Raw genomic sequence first — 14,424 nt, forward strand, 5'->3', positions numbered from 1 at the left:
CCCAGCCTTTTAGAGGAGGAAAACCAGGGGGGGGGGGAACTGGTTTTCCCCCTTTAAAAATAGGTGCGTCTTATTGTCCGAAAAATACAGGGTGTGTCTTATGGTCCGGAGTGTCTTGTGGTCCGAAAAACACGGTATTTTAATAATGTTTACCTCCCATTCTTCTGCCGAAAAGGCTGCTAAAGTAGCTTCCAATGTAAATTCCTGCTCATTTGAGGTCCAGCTCCAAGGGCCAGGCTGTTCCCTCACTGCAAGAAGTGAAGTTACAGGGAACAGAGGGCCTTCTCGGTAGTGACGCCCGCCCTGTGGAACGCCCTCCCGACAGATGTAAAGGAAATAAAGAACTATACAACTTTCCGAAGACACCTGAAGGCAGCCCTATATTGGGAAGTTTTAAATGTTTGATGTTTTATTATACTTTTAGTTTTGTTGGAGGCCACCCAGAGTGGCTGGGGCAACCCCATCAGATAGGCGGGGTATAAGTAAATTTGTTCTTATTTATTATTAACAGAAGTCATTTTACAAAACAGTTCATTATTTAAGAATGTAACTATCTCTTTTTTAATTTAAACTTCTTGCTTCCCTTAGCCACGGACTTCGACTGTGCCCAGTGGGAGAATGGGGCTGCCTGGCACAGCTCCCACCTAGACCAAACCACTGTGGCCTGCAAACTGCCTTTGGCAATTCAGCACTGCCTGGTGACATTTCTTGGGTGAGTTTTTAGGGTGAACTAGGGAGAGAACTTTGCCACCTGATCCACTCCAGGGCTATAGGTTCAAGTCCCTGCCTGGACTTACGGCAGTGTTTTCCTTCCCTGCCCTCCCAGGCTTCTGAAAAAGCAGCTGTTTCTTTTACTGCTTGTTTCCAGCTGCTGGTTGATGGGGGCCATAAAAGAATTTCACTTGCCTGTGTCAATGGCTGTTTAGTTCCAGAATTTTTGCCTCCCTTATAGCAAATGTTAATTGTTTCATTTTTCATTTTTGTGTCAGGAACTCTGGCCCAACTAACTGAGGACTGGCACTGGGCAGGGGCCACCGCATTAGGGCAAGTGGGGTGCTACATGCTCCACCTACAGGGTGGGTACGGCCTTATGGGCCCAATGGCTCACTTCCACTCAATTTGCATTCTGCAGTGTCTTCCATAGCTTCTGGTTCATGAAAGCAGACAACATGAGTGGCATAAGCTGGCTGTTTCCCCAAGCTGACCTTCCAGCAACTGGGTTGGAAAGTATCACTGGTAGCAGGGCTGCCATGTTGTTTTGGTCCTTTGCCCATGCCACGATCTGTCTGGAAGCTGTAATTTAGTGACCTGATTTTACCCCAACACACTTGTTGTCATCATTCCCCTTCCTGTCCCGCTCCACTTCCAACTACAGGTATAATCAATAATAGCTAGCGACAATGTCCCAATACATAAATATGCTTTTCAGAAATACTTCACCAAAGTAAGAGAGGGTGAATGGATTATGGAACTTTGTTACTTAAAACAGTATCACTTTTATACACAGGGACATGCATATTGCATGTAAACAATTTAATGAAGGTAGTTTATAGAAGCTGAATCATTAAAGGTGATACTGTAATTAACTTATAAAATGCAATGACTTTATGTGAACATACATAAAAAATGAAATAAAATATGGGGATTTATACAAGCCTAACAGCAGTAGCAGGGGTCACCAGGGGATGTCAAAAGGAAAGTGAATGCTTAGATGAACTGTCTTAGTACTTTTATTTTAATTATTAGTAACATATTAAATAACATCTAAAAGCTAAATTTACATTGTTATATCATTCTTTTTTTAGAAAATTAATATTATCATCGGTGGCAATTAGAATTTGCACACTCTCTTATGCGTAACTTAATTATTAGACAAATAACATTTTTATTACAATCTTACGTTTTTCTGATGTCATGTCAGTCTGAAAGAGAACACAGAGTGAAATGGTTACAGCACTTTGAGTCACAACAACCAGTGAGAAATATCACCTAGAACACCAGCTAATTTACCATTGGAGCTGTAGGTCAATCCTAAATACACTTACTTGGAAGTAAAACCCACTGGATTCCATTGGAGTTCTTTCCTGATAAGTACTGCAAGTTAACTGGTTGTCCAGACAAGCTGAATTCTAATAAGAGCTAGCAATGCCTTTAAGCCACTGATGACCCTTGGTAATTAGTTCCTGCTATTATCAAACTATGGGACGCGGGTGGCACTGTGGGTTAAACCACAGAGCCTAGGGCTTGCCAATCAGAAGGTTGGCAGTTCCAATCCCCGCGACAGGGTGAGCTCCCATTGCTTGGTCCCTGCTCCTGCCAACTTAGCAGTTCGAAAGCACAAAGTGCAAGTAGATAAATAGGTACCGCTCTGGCGGGAAGGTAAACAGCATTTCCATACGCTGCTCTGGTTTGCCAGAAGCAGCTTCGTCATGCTGGCCACATGACCCAGAAGCTGTACACCGGCTCCCTTGGTCAGTAAAGCGAGATGAGCGCCACAACCCCAGTCGTCGTCCTAACGGTCAGGGGTCCCTTTACCTTTACTTTATTATCAAACTATATAATCTAAATTGTTAATTTGTTGCATTTAGGCTCAAAGTTGGAATTTGCACAGAAAGATCACTGAGCAGGACAGGGAGAAACAGTGAAGAAGGTGGAAGTGGCAAGCAGGTTATTCCTATCTTGACTTGCGAAAGTGCAAGAACAATACACTGGCACATTTGTTAGTAAAAAAATAGGAGCACATACATAGCTTGATATGTCCTAAGATGCCAGATATGCATTTGATATCACAGTAGGTGTCTAAGGTTCTATTACCTTATAAAAATTCTTTGGAGGGAGAGGGCAATATTTAGCTGGGGGGGGGATAGAAACAATACAGCTCTATTATAATATTCATCCCCACCTTTCTAAATTTTAAAATGCAAGGTGAGATGCAGATAATAAACTGTGGCTAAAACAAAAACATGGAAGGAATAGGGAGGAGGGCACAAACCTAAGGCTCATTCACATAATAGGTTAGCATTGCATCTGAATGAGTTTTGGTATGTAGTGTATCACTGGACTGATTTCTGCAACATCAAACATTTATTTATTTTTAAATCAACTTCATATTTATTTCTGCATCTAAACAGTTCTGATTTTTATTTTTATTTTAAATCAAATTTTTTCTTTATTTTTAAATGCATTTATAAACAATGACCCAGATTCTCAAATAAAAATATAAAATATCACACGTAGTGTGTTTTTATCTACCTCCCCCCCCCTGCTGCTGCAGCTCTTTGCAATTTGAAAAGTTGCTCCTCAGAGTTCGGGGACTCTGGAGCCAGGAGTGAGTGCATAGCAGGGAGACTTGGTGAACCCTCCGCATGCATACCCAAGGCAAGGGTTTTATAGAGCACTGATCTATTAGCAAAATTACCTCCTCTTCCTGTTCTTGATCTGATTCTGATTCCTTTCAGCCCAATATGCCATGCAAGAAAAGAGAAAAACAGAGCAGGAAAAGATAGGATGCAGTTAAAGGAAAAGAATGATTTCTGGTCATATTCAATTGGCAAGAGTACAAAACGAACACAATTTCTGCACTTTTTCCTAAGGAGGAAAAAAAGGGAACAAGAGAATCAGTTCATTTTTATTTATTTTTTAAGCTGGGAACTTAAGATAATTAAAAAGTGGGAAGCTGTTTGGATATTTTAGGCTCTTGCTTGACTTTTATTACTGCATTTCAAAGAAGCCAAGATACTATTTCTCAACCACCAAGCCTGACCCAAGACTGGCCCTGCCATTTGCCATGCTGAACCATGTGGCTCAGGCAGTGGATTGGGAGAGGCAGCAGATTGTGAACCTCCATTCACCACCTGTAGGGTCGCCCCCACCATCACTACTGTTAGCTGCTTGGCATGTCCTGTCTCCTGATCTGCTACTGCCCCATATCTTGTTCTGGGGAATGTCGCCAAATTGCAGTGACAGCAGCAAATACTGTTGAAAGTAAGCAGGTATTCTCCAGGGCAATGCTACGCTGCTACCCCAAAAAAGTGAGGAGGTGGTAGTGGAGGTCTTGTGCCAACCCTGAAAATACATGGTTGGAATGTCGACGAAAATGTAACATAGTTTGCATGTGTTGATTGCTATCTCTTCATATTACAGATTTAAGCTTGAAAAATCAAATATTTTAAATTCCAATGAAAGTGAGAAGACACACCTTGTGCACATGAGACCTCTGTTCTATGCATTTAATTGCTTATGTGAATGACTTACCTATGAACAGCTGGAGGCACAAATAAACAGAAGATCACAGATCAACTTGGAATGGGCAGGAATGTGATATATATGAGAACCCAGACTCTGAAGTGACTTTGCAATCTTTCTCCTCCAGCGCTACATTTCTGTCTGAGCAAACTGCTAGGCTTAATGCTCAAGAAATCTGCTAAGTATCATATGAGTGGGTTCTTATGGTATTGGCTCTTTGGATATACCGGTATATAATCCCCAATATTTATACTTTTAACTCAGAAAATTGATGCTGCTGAGCCATGCTATGTATTCAAGGCCATGGTGTGAGAGCCACACCCATCTAGAGAATACTCCATAATTAATGCACCCTCTATATTAGGGGTGAGCAACCTATGGCCTTACAGATGATGTTCCAATTGCCATCCACTCCACCCAGCACTGCCAATGGGAGGAGATGTTGAGAGATGTAATTCAGCAACATCTGGAAGGCCATGGTCTCCAATCCTACTCTATATGTAATATTAAAAAATATTTAGTTAAAGCCTTAAAAATAACAATTCACAGCCACTTAACCCAAAAGATAAGTCACTCCATATAGTTTGTGCAAAACAAAGCCAGGGATTAGGAGCTCTGAAATTTCAGTGTGCCAACTAATATGTGAACAAAGATCTTTTCATTGTATTATGCAGTACCTTTGTGTAATTTGGCAATGTGATATTCAGATTGCAGATGGCTTGATGTACGAGGCCTCTAGAAGATTTAGGCTCCTTCATAAACGACAAGCGCCCACAAGGTTCTTGTGTTGTGTCTCGGACCTAGTGCAAAAAGCAAAACACACACACACACAACGCTACAGCTTAAAGAGATATAAAATACTATCATGTTCACTACCTTTTAATCACAGTTACAGAGACAACATTATAAAATATTTATGATGCAAATGTATTAAATGTACGGATGAAGACATACCTAAGTAAAGTTCTATTTACCCACTGCCACCAAACCCTGCTTAAAGAAACTTTAATATTTCTGCCTTGAAGTGAAAATGTTGAATCTCCAAAGGGAGATCTAAAGCCAGAGGACAGATATAAACATTTTTATAGATCTTCACAGTTTTTATTTGAAACATGGTGAATGTTCAGACAATACTCCCCCTCCCCCCGATTTGCCGTTTTCCATTCCATTGCATAAAACGCCGAAGCACTGGTGCACATCTAGGTGCACAAAAAGAGACAGAGTAGACCACTCCCCTTGAAATGCAGTTCATCAGCTTTGGTGCCATTATTAAAATAGTTAAAGAATGGTGGTTTCTGGCTGTATATGGATGGGCTGTTTCTGCTTGTTGAATATTCTGAACAGTCGCCACCAAATAAAATGAAAGTTTAGATATGGACTTGTATCTATTACCTTGACAAACAATGGAAGTCTATTTTCTTTGAAGGCATAAAAACTGAATATGTGATGTTGGCCACTCTTCGTTAGTGGTACTAGATTCCCAAAGCAGTCCACGTAGATGGGCTTTCCTTCTAATACCTATATATGGTTGATAAGGAACAAAATATAATAAAAGTAAGTATCATGGAAATGTAGAAGAGAGTTCATTATTACCTTTATTCAATCCACTGGCTGGGATTGACAGAAGTGGAAGTTCATCTGAGGGGCCACAGATTCCACAGCCCTCTAGAACCACCACTTTGCTAAATAGCAATAAAGCGTTTTGGGAGATGACAGCTGGCCCTCTAGTACTATATAGTATACCCGTAACAGAAAGTCTTGTAGGCAAACAAGGAAGATAAAATATATTTTCCCCTGCTTAAAATCCACCACCCAGGCATAACTGAAGAGAACTGTGGCTGTTCTAGGTTGGGAAGAATAATGAACAGGAGAATTCCTCTTAGAGGGTGGAGATAGGTGCCACATATTGTTTCAGATCCCAATCTGGACAATGTGCTATATATGTGATTGTATTTGCCACTAAAGAAAATTGCAGGGGGACTTGATCTGCAGCAGGAACACAGCACAGAAATGGTGGTGGGGAGAGAAGGATTAACCCTTTTCCCTTCTACCATTTCCTCTTCAAAGCTGCTATTTGCACCTATGGCAAATAGTTTTTCCTCCAATAGCAAAAGCAGCTTTCCACCCATGGCAGGAGTGGGAAGCATGTCAAGGAAAAACAAAACAAGAGTAGGAAAGGTTCAATTCCACCCTCCTCCATATAAATGTTTTAATCTGGACTGGGAGTCCCTGTACTGTGGTACCTAGGTTTATGAACTTGGTCTGTTCTTAAACTGAGGTGAATTTTCCCTAATGAGGCCTCCTGCCGCTGGTGCCCTTCCACTGTTCGGATTCCATTCTTAGACTGAGGTAAAGTTATCAAACCAGGACACTATTTCCAGTTTTGCAGAGTTCGTAAACAGGAATGTTCTTAAACCGAGGTACCACTGTAGTTCCTTTTCTTACCAATAAAAAGAAATATCTGCATGTGTTTTAACATATTTTTGTTAGGTGTTTTAATATTTGTATGTGTTTCATACCCCATCATAGTATCTGTATAGATTAAGGGTGGGCTATAAAATATTTCTAATAAACAAACAAACAATATACAGTAATGTCCAGTTTTAATCCTACACAGAGTACACCAATTGAAATCAATGGGTACCCTTGGAGAGTGACTTAGCTGGATATTACCCATAGTAAGATTTAAAATGAGAGATTTTCTTTTTCTTTCTACATACGAAAGGAAATTAAGACAATGATTTCAAAAGTACATGTACAAAAATGTGAATGAAGGAATTCATTTTGCATGTTTAATACCATACCTCTACATCTCTGCTTCGGGCAACTTCAGCAAAGTTTTCTTGCTGTTCTAGCGTTTTATCCACTTTATCATCCGTCATGCAGAAACATCTTAGTCGGGCTTCTATAGGATCATGTGATTTGGCAAACACTACAAATTTGGCCATGTAGGGCACACAGATAATCTCTCTGTATACTTGGGAAGCAAACGTAACAGATTCCTGTATCTGTCGACAGTCTATCAACCAAAACCTGCAAATAAACAAACATGGAAAATTGTTGCATAGTTAAGTCTAACATCACACACACACAAACAAGTTCAGAATTTGGAAAATACATCCAGAAAACACACTAGTATTGATTTCAAATAACTTGTGTATCAGCTTGAAATAAACGAATTCTTAATGGAAAAAAATATCATCTAGATTCTGCATTGGGTGTGGCTCAAGCTTGAATGTACAGTAATTTGAAATGGATCTCTACTGATTCCAAGATTACTAAAATGCATTGGAACAGTCATTTTCAGCTGGGATATGAACTGGGATATGTACACAGTCCCTTCACCCCCTTTGCAGTGCACAGGTGATCAAACCAGGAAATCTCTAATTAACCACAGTTTCTCCTTTTGTCCACATTAGGATACAATGGCTACCAGCTTCAGAACATACATTAAAACAACTTTAGACTCTTCAGACTCCAGAATGAATCGTACTCTACTCTATTTTAGAGTCAGGCCAGGGGATAGATTACACATGGTAAACACTACAATGTCAGAATTAGCACATTAGCACAATACCTTAAGGACCTCCTGCCTCCATACAAACCTACCTAGATCCTGCACTTGTTATCTGAGGCTCTTTGCTATGTCTCTCCTCCCCAAGAGGTTTAGAGGGTGGCAACACAAGAATGGGCCTTTTCTGTGGTAGCTCCGTCTGGGAAAGGCTCTTCTCAGAGTGGCTTGTCTGGTGCCATCATTACATATCTTTAGGCACCAGACAAAATATACCTCTTTACCCATGCCTTTGGCCATTAATCTATGGCCTGTTAAAGCTAGGGGGGGACTTATTATGATTATTTTATTATTATGCTATCTATTACTGTGCTTTACATTGTTTTTACTATTACGCCCCATAAAATGTGATCTTAATGTTGTACACTGCCCTGTGATCTTTTGATAAAGTATATAAATCAAATAAATAATAATAAATAAAACTTTAGTGGGGTACTTGTGTCCAATTAATAAGTAATCAAGCTGAAGATATAGTGCTGAAACACTTAAGTACAGTTTAAAGGAAATATACTGTTCTGGACAGTGGTACCTGGCAGATACGTTTGTGGTGAAGGAAACGCATTCATTGACAAAAGTTAATGGTGTTGTTCCTGTGATGTCTTCCCACTGAGCAGGTGTTGTTCCACCTGTAACAAATGAGGACAAAGAGAAAAAATGTTCAGCATTCCTAAAAGAAGTCAATGGCCTGGTTGTCATGACATAATAAGCCAATGTTTGGCTTACTGCAGGCATCCCCAAACTCGGCCCTCCAGCCGTTTTGGGACTACAGTTCCCACCATCCCTGACCACTGGTCCTGTTAGCTAGGGATGATGGGAGTTGTAGCCCCAAAACAGCTGGAGGGTTGAGTTTGGGGATGCCTGGCTTAGTGAGACCACAAGAACAGGAAAGGAGCTGACAGCCAATTTGCGTCTCCAGAGTCCTCCTTACTCCTGCACCAAGTGACTCCAAGATTTGGGACAGTGTTTCACTTGAATCTGAGCTTGTGATGAAGTTCTAACTTTACAAGCTGTAGCCAAGGTCTGTTCTTGGGTGTTGCTAAGGGTTAATAACTTGATATTAAAATAAATAAATACACACCCACATTTTTTTTGGTACCAAGATGCAAAATCTTATTTCAACTATAAACTATGGAGGTCATTATTTCCACTTTGCATATATGGGCTAAGCAAGAACTTCCAATGAGTTCTCTACAAAATCAACATACAATGCCAGTCTTCTCAATGGACCCATCAGTGCATTTAGAATCATAGAATTGTAGAGTTGGAAGGGACCACGAGGGTCAACTAGCCCAGCTTGCTGCAATACAGGGATTTTTTTTACCCAACATGGGGCTTCGATCCACAACTTTGAGATTAAGAGTATTAGGCTCTACCGACTGAGCTATTCAAGGTACTTCTTATGAGCTTACCTGTTATGCTGCATAGTAGTCTTAGAGTAGGTGTATCACCCCCATATCCATTAATCATCAGATCACTAGAGGCTTTAGGAACAGGAATAGTCATTGTTATTGGCTTATGGAATTTTCTTCTCCTGGGTTCCAATGTGACAATAGGGCTGAATGTGGCTTTGTTGCCCAAAATCTTCTTTACAAGCTCATTGTGCATAGGTTGAGCCTAACCAAAGACATGCACAAAACGAAAGTCTTAATTATTGGTAAATGAACAATCATAACAACAACCTCTTATTCTCCACAGTGGCCAACCAGATGCCCTTGGCAGGTCCACAATCAGGACGTAAACGCAACAGTCTCTCACTTTTGTTCACAAGTGATTGGTCTGCTGTCTTTGTTTCTGGCAGTAGCATATATTCATCATCATTCGTAGCCATTGGGCAATGTCTTCTATGAATTTGACTAATATTTAAAGCTATATAAATCAGATTACCCATTGCACATTCCACATGCCTCAATTAATCACAATTCCATTTTCTGCTTACTCCTGTCTTCCACCCCTAATTTATTTATTTATTTAAATATTTATAAACCACACTTTCATAAAAGTACATGTCAGTGTACATCATACAAGAATTACAACAATGGAATGATTAATAAAAGCATCCATAAATACCGCCCAGTGATTTCCAAGGGCTACCTAAATAACACAATTTTTAGTAAAGACAGAGATGATTCTTCAGGCTGGGAGCTCCATCTACTGGCAGGGATTTCCACAGCCTGCCACACAATAGGCTTAGTCCCTCCAAAGGCCAACCAAACCTCAGGGGCGTGGGGAAATACAATGAATGCATCAAAGGATTTCAGTGCATTATGGTCCTTAAAGTACTTGCAATCCAAGCTGCTTAAGGCTTTGTGAATTAGCACTAGCGACCTTGAGCCTCACCTGATGGCAAATTGGCAAGTGCTGTCAGCATGCTGCTGCCAGTAGCCTGCTCCTGCATTCTGTAATAGCTTCAGCTTTCGCATCAGATACAGGGGTAGCCCCACATAGAGCATGTTACAGTAATCAAGTCTTGAGGTTATCAATGCATGGGCCACTTTGGTAAGGCTATTACGGCCTTGTTAAGGAATGCAGTTAATGGGTTAATACTCCATGAGCCAGCAGAGATGACTCATTCCCCACAATGCACCTGCAGGCATCTTGTGATTCTCTTATCTGTGTTACTGGGCAGATTTGACAAGTATCTTTGTGTATAAAAGGGCTGTGTGGGTTGTGGTAGGAGAGTGCAAGAATTGCGGAAGGCTGTCTGTTGGAACTATGGATTCGAGTGAAGACTTTTTGAAGAGATTTTGGACCTCCAGTGACAGAGATGGCTCAAGGTGTACCTTGCACACCTGTTCCTTCAGAGGGATTTCAACCCTAACCAGAACAGACAATCGCTATTAGCGCTAAAGAATTACCAACAGGCTGCTCCCAGTGCAAATATCCCTGGGAATCATAGATTACCAAGCCTTCTATGTCCTTAGAAAGGTTGCCACAGAGCTCCTGGGGAAACCCAAGCTCTTTCTGAGAATTCTCTGAAAAATCTTCAAGCCCATTCAGAGATGGGATGAGGTCACCATTCTCTAGCAAGCAGATGAGTGACAAATTGGACACAGCTTTATATTTTTACATAATTCGTCTGGGAATCATAAAGTGCTTTATGAACATTTAACTAATCAGTCCTTTCATCATAACTTCAAAGCATTCAGTGCAAGTTCACAAAGTCTACCACTTCCAATTTATTTGTAAATTAGACCAGAAATATGGAACTCTAATCACAGTTATGAAAAGAGGTTAATTGGAAGAAATGGAAGTTAAATTACTTGCTGAATGTAGACAGACAGAGTCATAGTGAACTCACAACTTTTACTCATCTGCTTTAAACGCAAAATATATTTAATTTACTGTGGCATTCTTTTAGATAAAACAATATTTGCAATGAAACAGTTTAGTAGCTTCTGTTATTATTTTCTCCGAATAAAATAGATACCATTCCAGCCAGCTCCATGCACCAAGCTCAATTCCTTCACTCCTACTTCTCTTCTCCTTTAGCATTGGGAATACATAGCTGGAAACTTCAGTTAACCATTGCTTCTTGTTATGTGTGAAGCAAGAACTATGCTTAGCAGCTTCCAAATAAACCAGCATTCAAAAGCTAACTTTAAAAATGGCTCCATCTCCTAGTTTATTTGGAAGCCATTAAGCAGTACCTCAGTTATGTCATAACAAGAAGCAATTGTTAGCAGTGGCTTCTGGGCTGGTTTCCCTGCTCAAGTGAATGTAGGTGCAATGGAACTGTTGCAGATTCATTGAGTACATACATATCCTGGTTTATAAAGGCAGGAATCGTTTGTGCAAAGGTAACTAGCAGCCTCCGGAGAAATGAGGGTCGTTTCTGAAATTCTGAATTACCTACTGCGACTTCTCAAATGGGAGCCAATGCTTTAGTAATTTTTTAGTAATTCTCCATTGCTGTTGCCTTTTTATTTCCAAATTTTGTACAGAATAGTGTGCAAGCATAGTAAGACACTGCCAAATGGATACCAGTCAGTGTGCACATCTTCAAAAAGGATTTAAACGCAATCATATGTGTGATTGCATCAATGTGGGTTTTTGTTTGTTTGTTTTGTAAAGTTTTACCAACGTGTATGTCTGTTCTGATTAACTGTAGGGAGGAACCAGAGGTCCAGAATTAGTTTTATTAATTCTTCTAGCTACTGGAATTCAGGGGGAGTGACATACAGAAAAGATAACCCAGAGAAATAATTAAAAATGGAATGAAGAAACTCCTCTCATCAACAGAAATGCTGCCAGTTAGATAATGTAAAGTCTTGTCCTCATTTCTCTTACCTGCAGACCAACACGAATTCGCTTGGTTAGTGCTCCCTCTGGAAAGACAGCCTGTACTTGTGGTACTACTGTACTGCTTAGGACACCACCCTCGGGTCCAATGAGGTTACTATCTTGTTTGACCCGGGACACCACTGCAAAGTACTGTGGGAAGTCCCGAGTGATGATACGACAAATGCGTTTCTTCTCCAGCTCCTCTGGTGTGTCAAGGACTAAGCAAAAAGAGACCATAGTTAAACCATAATTATTTCATACAGTGTATATATATATATATATATATATATATATATATATATATATATGAATGCTTCCTTTCTGTAGATACAATTTGAGATTGTTCTTAAATAATGGTTGCAGCATTGTAGCCATAGTCAGATAGAAAACTACTGGCAGATCTTACTACATTAAAAATTGTGTAGTATATTAACTGACTTCAGATTGTTCATTGACCAGCCAAAGTAAACCCTCAAAGCTATAAAATTCTAAAGTTACTTCATGCTACTCCTAATGGCCAGTTTTCAACCAAACCCAACACCCACTTCTCTAATTTTCTAGAGTTTAGATGTCTCCATGGCTACAGAAAGGTTTGTGAACTCTACATTCAGACCATATTAATCTTCCTTATTTGCCACTATGGCCCTAATATTGAATGTAAATGTGGTTGGCAGAAGACCACACAATGTGTTAGGATTGCCATTAAAGGGTTTCTTCAGATTTTTGCAGTTTTATCCAGAATAACAAATCTGTCTCATCAAAAACTTCATGTCACTTGGATACCCAATAGATCTTTCACTTAGCGCAGGGAGATTTGACCACAAATTCACAAAAATGGGGAAATATTAGAGAGAATTTACAAAGTTGCTGGTAAATGTGTTTGTCTTACCCATAAGTCATTTTAAACTGTTCTGACTGACAGAGAGAAGGCAAACGCCACAAGTCTTTTGATGTTGTGTTTGTCTTTTTCTACTTGTTCCATCATATGCCAGGTTAATAGATTGAATGGTCTTTCACACCAATATCCATTGGTCACATGGCATTGTACATGTCAGCTCAGTGGAGAGTTAGCCGCACAGAAACTACATATAGCAAATATGCATAGCAAATGCATGCAGTAAACTATTTGTGGTTGCAGAATAATGTTTTTATTTTATTTTTTTAAGTTCATTATCATTTCCTTTCTGTGGCTTTCAGACCTTTCTCCTTTCTTAGCACACTGTGTACCTTCATCCATCCCGTTTAGGATTTCATTCAGCTCATCCTCTGTAAATTCACAGAAATGCTCCTTCCAGTTGTCTCCATTCTCACTGCGCAGGATCACCAGCTCCCTTTCTTTACCACGTAAAGCCGCAAAGTGAGGAATCTCGACAATCACAGGCCTATTACAGCAACACAGCACGTTAAAGGACTGTGCCAAATGGGCAGCAAATCAATACAAGTTTTCTCAGTCTGTTACAAAGTGACCTGGAATACGGCCGGCTTCTTTGCCATTCCTGGATACGATCCTGAAAAAAGCATACTAGAACCACTTTGGCATTATATAGCTTGTTGTTAGAACCAGTGAGCAATGTACTCCCACTTTTTTATATATAAAAAGCACACAGCATCTATGGTATCTGCCAAAGCAGCAGGGGCTGGCATTGGGGCTGTAGAATTATAATCTGAAATGAATAAAGCCCACACATTTGAAACTTGTTTTGATGTGTGGAATCCTGTGCAATCACATTTATCATGCAGAATCTACTGTTATCTATGTATATACATATATGGACACAGTAAAGAAAAAATATGATTTATAGGAGAATACAAATCTATTTAAGAAACAGGCCACTTCTGTCATCAATCTGCATTGATTTTATATTGGCTCTTTGTTTCAGTTGACATTTTCCAGACTCATATTTTATAGTGAAAATGCCCAAATGATTATTCTATATTAATCTATAAGCGCAAAATCAAATTTCTGCTCATTGTGCCCATATTGTATATATGTTTCATCATAACTTGTGTTTCCCATTTTTGCAAAAACTATAAATACATTTGTGTATCAATAGTCTCACAATAATAACTGAATTACATAGGCCATCTTGTATATATCATGCTAAGTTCTATGTTATATCCAATATATAACATATCACCATTATGTTGGTGACAATAGAGGCAAAATATTGTACAGTAGATTCCTACAGTTCCAGTCCAGGTTGCTTTGCGACAGACGTCAAGCACACAACAGCTATAACAACTGTTACATTTCACAGCTAGGAAGTTCTCATGCTAAATCATAAGTGGAGTTCAAGGAACTTTAAGAAAAGGTACAAACATATCAC

The 14,424-nt window shown here is 39.7% G+C and overlaps 1 protein-coding gene across 50 annotated transcripts in view; it reads right to left on the reverse strand.

The window, feature by feature from the left end:
• ANK2 (ankyrin 2) overlaps positions 1-14,424 on the reverse strand; it is a 308,768-nt gene that overhangs the window by 28,878 nt on the left and 265,466 nt on the right. For 47 of the 50 annotated variants that reach the window (XM_033160054.1, XM_033160064.1, XM_033160052.1 and 44 more), the window contains 9 exons: positions 13,325-13,479; positions 12,104-12,315; positions 9,226-9,430; positions 8,346-8,442; positions 7,050-7,278; positions 5,638-5,763; positions 4,923-5,045; positions 3,419-3,451; positions 1,901-1,922 (listed from right to left, as the gene is read on the reverse strand). In XM_033160054.1, the coding sequence (XP_033015945.1) occupies positions 1,901-1,922; positions 3,419-3,451; positions 4,923-5,045; positions 5,638-5,763; positions 7,050-7,278; positions 8,346-8,442; positions 9,226-9,430; positions 12,104-12,315; positions 13,325-13,479 (1,202 nt within the window). The remainder of the gene's footprint in view (positions 1-1,900; positions 1,923-3,418; positions 3,452-4,922; positions 5,046-5,637; positions 5,764-7,049; positions 7,279-8,345; positions 8,443-9,225; positions 9,431-12,103; positions 12,316-13,324; positions 13,480-14,424) is intronic. The other 3 variants (XM_033160049.1, XM_033160072.1, XM_033160098.1) reach the window with 1 other exon arrangement.

This window comes from Lacerta agilis, chromosome 9, assembly GCF_009819535.1.
Source record: "Lacerta agilis isolate rLacAgi1 chromosome 9, rLacAgi1.pri, whole genome shotgun sequence".
Classification (NCBI taxonomy): domain Eukaryota; kingdom Metazoa; phylum Chordata; class Lepidosauria; order Squamata; family Lacertidae; genus Lacerta; species Lacerta agilis.